Consider the following 7,088-nt stretch of genomic DNA (forward strand, 5'->3'; position numbering starts at 1 on the left):
TGGAGTCCTCACTTTAAGGTTAATAGAAACTGAGCCAATGTTACTCCACCTACCATTCCCCAAATTACACTGTAGCTGCTGGGAGCAAAGCCATGCTGATGACTTTGGGCTTATGCATGATTTGTTTGCTTCTCACTAACTAACCTGCCCACCCTCCGCCCCAAAATTGTACCTCATTAACGTTCTAATAACAGCCATGAAGATAGGCTCACCTGAACCCTCTTTGACTGAATGGATTTTTCATTGTTTTTCTTAAATGCCTACGCTTCAGAGGCTATCAACTGCTTAAATGCAGCCATCGACATTTACACAGACATGGTAAGACATTGCATTGCTTGAGTGGCTGTGGGGTGGAGTCCTTGAGATGGCTTCAAGTTGTGTTCTTTTTTTTTTCTGTTCCCAAACTGATTGACATTCAAATAGGTAAAATGGGTGAGTGACTGATTTTTGTTTTTTCTCCCAGGGAAGGTTTACAATCGCAGCCAAGCACCATATCACTATTGCAGAGATCTATGAGACTGAACTTGTGGACATTGAGAAGGTAAGCAGTGGGCACAGTTCCTCACGAGTGAAGCATGTAGACAAGTTGACTTGAGACCTCTTCTCTCCCCATCAAGTCTGAGTGGTGCAGAGTGATCATAGATGGCTTTGCATGAAGGCTTTCAGTGCCTGGCTGGCTAAGTGGACCGGCTCCTGGAGGGAGCATCTAAGACATGAGAACTCTCTCTTTGATTCATGTCAGAACATTAGTATTACCAAAAGAATCTTCAGCTCTATCACTGAGTACCCTGGGAAGGAAACGTAAGAGCTCACCTCTGTACTCACTCAACCGTCACAGCCTTAAGTATCATCTGTCATCCAGCAACTCACAAATCTGACTGCAGCCCAGACCTTTCTCCAAGCTCTAGATTTCTGTGTCCACCTGCCTGCTGACCTCTCCACTTGCATCCAGCAGCTGTCTCCAAACCAGCGTGTCTGAGACTGGATTCTGATCTCAAGCACTCCCATGGCCCCCCAAAACTGCAGGCTTCCTTGCCTTTCTCTCTCTCTCCACATCTGACCTGTGAGCAGTTTCTGTGGGCACTGTCCTCCCTGCTCCCAAGTCTCAGCACTTCTCACTACCTCCTTGTCTCCCAGCTTGTGCTTGATCCCAGCAAGAGCCTCCCCTTGCTTCTATTCCCTGCTTCCCCCCCCTGCCCACCCCACACCCCCATGCCACAGAGCAGCCAGAGTGATCGTTGTGAGCCGTGTGTCAGATTCTGTTTCTCCACGGCTCATTACCTTTTGCTGGCACTCTCTTCCTTTAGAGGAACAGTCAGAGCCTTGCAGAGCCTTCATGGCCCCACTGAATTGCTCCCCACAGCCCCTGCTCCACATGCTCCTACACCTGTAGGACCTCTTCTCTGTCCTTTTACTGTCTTCCTCTTGCATATCCTGCTTTAGCCACCATGGCCTCCATGTTCTCCTCACATGTGCTAGGTGAGCACAGGACCTTTGCACTGCTGTTCCCTCTGTCTGCAGAGCTCTTCCCCAAATGTCTCCTTGGCTGACTCCTCACATCCTTCAACTCTGCATGGTCAGCTTCCCCATGTCCTTCAGTTTTTGCTCATTTATCACCTCTTCCATGAGGGCTATCATGGCCACCTATTAATAGTTAAAATTAAAACCTCAGCTCCTCAGGAATCCATACCAGACCCCCCACACACACCTCGCTCAGCTTTTTCTCTCTTACTGCGTTTGTCACCTCATACCATGCCCCAGGATATGCTTGCTCCTCATTCTTGGTGTTCGTCTCTCTCCCTCCCCTAGAATGGGCACCTGTGTCCACAGAGAGCTTTACCTCTGTTTTACTGATGTGTCCCAAGAACCCAGAACTCTGGGACATAGTAAGCTCTAAATAAGTATTTGTCAAATAAACAAATGACTACCTCTGCCATAGCAGATGGAATCTTGATTCAGAGAAGTATCTCTTAGCAGTGCTAAAGTTGGACTGGCGTTGTTAATGCTCACCCTCTGACTTCATGCTGACTGCCACCTTTTGGTTATTCAGCATAAAATTTGCTCATGCTTGTTACATAAAGTTCATTATTTGGCTGTTTTTTTAAAATATATATATAATTGCCATGACTTCCTGGGAATACCTTCTGAGCTTCTTGATCAAGTGAGGGCCACCCTGTGCATTGGCATGTGTGTGTGAACCATCTCTTTGGAAGGTTGTCTGGGTATTCTGAAGGAAGCTGATGGAGCTGGACCTGGGACTCCTTTGTTCCCTGGTATGAGATGGATGATGGGACAGGAGGGGGATGTATGGGTCCAGGTGTCTGAGATGGGCATGGTACATTTACTGAGGTTGAATGAGTCTTGTGGGGACAAGCACTGTGCGTGGAACACCTTTGCCAGCAGAGGCTGCTATGCCAGCTTGCTCTCCACAACGTTCAGAGGAGCACACTGGGGGCAGGAGCCCGCAGTGGAGCGCCTTCTCTGCCACCAGGGCATGGTCTCAGGCAACTGCTCCACCACATGGGTATCGGTAAAATTGAGGGTGGGTAAAATGACCTGAGGCACACTGCTTTTTTCCTTTTCTTTTTTAAAAAAATGATGATTTGTCATGGCTGCTTCTGAAACCCCCATTACCTCATGGTGTTCCTGCCATTCTGAGAATTGGCCAGTAGGTGGCACCTTCTCCTATTGATGTGGCATGTTCTTTTAAAAGCAGAAGAATATTAGTGAATACTCAAGGTTAGCTTGTTACGGTCCTTGACGTTTGGGCTCCCATGTTTAGAAACATCATTACCTTCTCTTCTCTAGTTGGACTCACCAAATGATTATCAGTGGCGGGTGAAGTTTGAAAACTCAGTTGCACCAAAACTACCTTCTATCTGGTTTGTTACAGATGAATTTCTTCCCTTTTAGTACTTGCTCCTCATTCCTGGTGTTCGTCTCTCTCCCTCCCCTAGAATGGGCACCCAATGTCTGTTCTCTGATTCATTCACCGATTTTGATTAGTGAACAGTAAACTATGTTTTATAAACTTATATTACTACTTTTACTTCATGAAGTAAAACACTGAACCAAATAATAAATGGGTACACTTCAAATGGTCTTTTAAATGATCCAGAGGAACTATGACTCATTTCTGTTTTATCCCTAGGAGAACCTGATTTAATACTGTTAGTTGTGGCATAAGATAGGTGTATGTGGCAGGTTCACGTTAGGTCCTGTCTAGGGGTATTTCTTGTGAAAGAATTGATCCCTCTTTAAGGCTATGTAAGGCTCTTTCACCTGCACAGTGGACTGCTAAGCTTGAGCCCTGGAAGTTGGATTTTCTTTTAAGGTACCAATGACAGAGCAGTCATTGTGGCCTTGTTTCTCATCTCAGGACCCCATGTATTCTCCATATATGAGGTTCTTAGGGAACCTAGACGAGGTTCCCCAAGAAGGAATATCGTGACACCTTTGGCAGTCTACTTAAATAATAGGGTAATAAACTGATCATAGTGTCTGTATTTTTATGTGTGCTATTGTTATTGCTGGTTGTGTCTGCTTTTGATATTTATTGTAGTCCTTGAAATTTTCAGAGCAAGGTGATTTGTGATCTGCTTGTGCCTGTTAAATTTCACTATTTGTTAAAATTCTGAAGTAGATGTGAACATCTAGAGATAACCTGTGGCCAGTCTCTTTTCTCTGAAACTTCTCTATTAAACCAGTGATATGCTTTCCTTTCAACTCCAGTCTCTGACAAAACTTGGGAAAACTGTGGAATTTGATGATTGGTTTAAAATTTTTCTTTTACTGTGATAAGTGTAGCTATAGTTTATATTTCTAACATTTTGATGAGCAGTGCCATTATTTAATAAGTATCAAGTTAGACAAAATTGTCAATATTCAGCTCTTTAAAAAAACAATAGCAGTTACGTATGGTTCAAGCTAACCCTCTTAATTAAATTCTGGTGCTTTAATAACTAGGAAGATAGGTAGCTACGTTCTCTGCCCTGGGACAAAGTTATATAATCCAGTACTCTTTATAGAAAGATTTGGTGAAGTTTCTCATACCTTATCCCATGTATTACAATGGGAAAAGGTTCTAAACACTTTACAGAATGAGGCCAGTTCAAAGGAGGTTATTTTTGATTAATCATAAATTCCCTGAAAAACTTTTCTTTCCTGGACATTCCAAATTAGTCAAGATACTGGCAGTAGTTTCATATGGGATGTTGATTTTCGATGCAGTTTGTGTTCATCCACTTAGCATCTGTTTATTGAGCACCTACTACTATGGTAGGCAGATTGCTAGGCCCAGGGGTGTGATGGAGAGCAGAACAGTCGAGGGCCTGCCCTCACAGAGCTCACATTTTAGTGGGAGAAGATGTATAGTCATCAGCTAATCCCACACGTGTGTGTACATGACAGCTCTGAGTTTTCCAAAGGAATATTTTCTTCCAGGTTGTTTCTGTGACTATATATTTGCAAGAAGAGGACTATAGTGTACTTATTCTTTTATAGCTACATTTTTAAATTTAGTATTTCATGAAGAATTTTCCATGTGAATACTTTCCATCCTTTACCTTTAATCATACCACAGTAGCCCATTATATTTAACCACTTAAATTGTTGCCAGTTTTTCTCCTATTATAAATAATTCTGAGAAAATATATGGTTTGGGGAGCATATTAGTTAGGGTAGGCTAAGTAGCTGAAACAGTAGACCTAAAATATAATCATTTGAATGCAGTGCAAGTATCTGTTTTTCGCAGAACTGCTCACGGCAAATGTTCCGGGAGGTGCTGTGCAGTCGAGAGACCAGCATGATGCTGGCTTTGCCACTTCTAGCCTGTGGCCTCAGACGGCTCTGATTCTACTCCCCTAAATCATTGCCAGTGCCACCCGCAGGGAGCCGGGGGCCCAGGGGATCTGCCATCTTCAGTTTGTGGTTTTCAATGTCACTGGACTTGGTCTTTGCCATTCTAGCTCATGGGCACCGGAAAAGGTCTGGAGCAGGACTGAAAGTAAGATGTATGGCCTAAGCCTGGATGTGGCCCACAACATCTCTGTCTACCTTCTGTGGAGAGAACTAGTCACGGGCTGCCCCTAACTGTGGTAGAAGCTGAGCAAATAGTGTAGCTGGGCATTTTCTGGGGAGCGTGGGGGTGGGGGTTGGGGGGAGGGAGAACAGATTTTGACAGACAGCAAGCATTCTGCCCCCAAGAGGGTTCCAGAGGTGTATACTTTCTTAATGTTCCTTGAATGAAGTAGGCTGGGTTGTGAAGAGTTTGCTGTTGAATAAATTTATTTATAGGAAAAATACCTATGCAAATGTAGTTTTTAAATACAACTCTACAAATGAATTGTTCCTGAATAAAATATGCATGTATTTTCAGGCTATTGCACATTATGAACAATCTGCCGACTATTACAAAGGAGAAGAATCCAACAGGCAAGTATTATTTTTCTTAATATAATTTAATGGATTTTATTACATGTGATAAAAGACAGGTCTTCTTTATACTCTATGAGTGTATTTGACTGGATCAAATGAAGGTGTGCTGGGGCCCATGTGCACATCCTTTATTTTTCCATTGGCCTGTTATTTACTCTGCACTGGTTCTTGATTTCAGCTCAGCTAACAAGTGTCTGCTGAAGGTGGCAGCGTACGCCGCCCAGCTCGAGCAGTACCAGAAAGCCATCGAGATCTATGAGCAGGTGAGGATACTGGTGTCTCCTCAGAAGTCATTCTGAATTATTTTTTTAAATTAAACTTACTTAATTGTTTACATTGAGATATAATTCACATATCATGTAATTCATCCTTTTAATGAGTACAATTCAGTATTTTTTAATGTATTCACAAAGTTGTATAACCATTGCCACTACCTAATTCTAGAACGTTTTCATCACCCCCAAAAGAAACCCAGTACCCCATTCTCCTCTCCTCCCAGTCCCTGGAAAACGCAATCTACTTTCTGTCTCTATAGATTGCCTATTCTGAACCTTTAACATGTATGGAGTCATACAATATGTGGCCTTTTGTGACTGGACTCTTTCAATAGCATGTTGCTGTCAAGGACTATCCACGTTGAGTTGGTCTGAGGGTTGTGGGTTATTGTTAAACTGATTTAACATTGTCTCCCCCACAATGATGCTTGACTAGCTTATAAAAAAACAGATTATCCATGTTGTGACATGTATCAGTACTTCACTGCTTTTCCTGGCTGGGTAATACTCTGCAGTCTGTTTATCCATTCATCAATTGATGGACATTTGGGTTGTTTTCCACTTTGGAGCTGTTATGAATAATGCTGCTGTGTACATTTTTGTTAATGTTTTTGTGGGAGTCTGTTTTCAGTTCTCTTAGTTATATGCCTAGGAATGGAATTGGAATTGCTGGACCATGTGGTAAGTCCACATTGAACTTTTTGATGAACTGCCAAACCTTTTCACAGTGGCTGCACCATTTTATCTGTCCACCAGCAATGCAGAAGGGCTCTAGTTTCTCCACATCCTCACCAACACTTGTTGTTTTCTGGGTTTGTTAAAATAATCGTCACCTTAATGAGTGTGAAGTGTTGTCTTGCCACCCAAGTCACTGGGATTACATCCACGTGCCACCACACCTGGCTTCATTGTGTTTTTAATTCACAACTCCCTAACAATTTGTGATGTTGAACATCTTTTCATGTGCTTATTGGCTGATTTTATATCTTCTTTAGAGAAATGTCTATTTCAATTCTTTCCCCAGTTTTTAATTGGATTATTTTTGGTGGTAAATTTTAGCGGTTCTTTATATATTCTGGATATAAATCCCTTATCATATATGTGGTTTGCAAATATTTTCTTCAATTCTGTGGGTTTCCTTTTTACTCTGTTATTAGTGTCCTTTGATGCACAGAAGTTGTTAATTTTCATAAAATCCAATTTGTCTATTTTTTCTTGGGTTGTGTGTGCTTTTGTTTTCATAGCCAAGAAATCATTGCCAAAGCTGATATCATGAAGCTTTTCCCCTCTGTTTTGTTCTAAGAGTTTTATTTCGTAGATTTAGGTCTTTTATCCATTTTAATTTTTGTATGTGGTATCAGGTAAGGGTCCAACTTT

At 42.2% G+C, this 7,088-nt stretch overlaps 1 protein-coding gene across 4 annotated transcripts in view; it reads left to right on the forward strand.

Moving 5' to 3' along the window:
• The window catches only part of NAPB (N-ethylmaleimide-sensitive factor attachment protein, beta), a 58,046-nt gene that overhangs the window by 35,685 nt on the left and 15,273 nt on the right, over positions 1–7,088 (forward strand). For 3 of the 4 annotated variants that reach the window (XM_012653127.1, XM_012653126.1, XM_012653125.1), the window contains 4 exons: positions 272–318; positions 464–541; positions 5,378–5,433; positions 5,615–5,699. In XM_012653127.1, coding sequence (XP_012508581.1) covers positions 272–318; positions 464–541; positions 5,378–5,433; positions 5,615–5,699 — 266 coding nt within the window. The remainder of the gene's footprint in view (positions 1–271; positions 319–463; positions 542–5,377; positions 5,434–5,614; positions 5,700–7,088) is intronic. The other variant, XM_012653129.1, reaches the window with a different exon arrangement.

This window comes from Propithecus coquereli, unplaced genomic scaffold, assembly GCF_000956105.1.
Source record: "Propithecus coquereli isolate 6110/MARCELLA unplaced genomic scaffold, Pcoq_1.0 Scaffold411, whole genome shotgun sequence".
Lineage (NCBI taxonomy): Eukaryota > Metazoa > Chordata > Mammalia > Primates > Indriidae > Propithecus > Propithecus coquereli.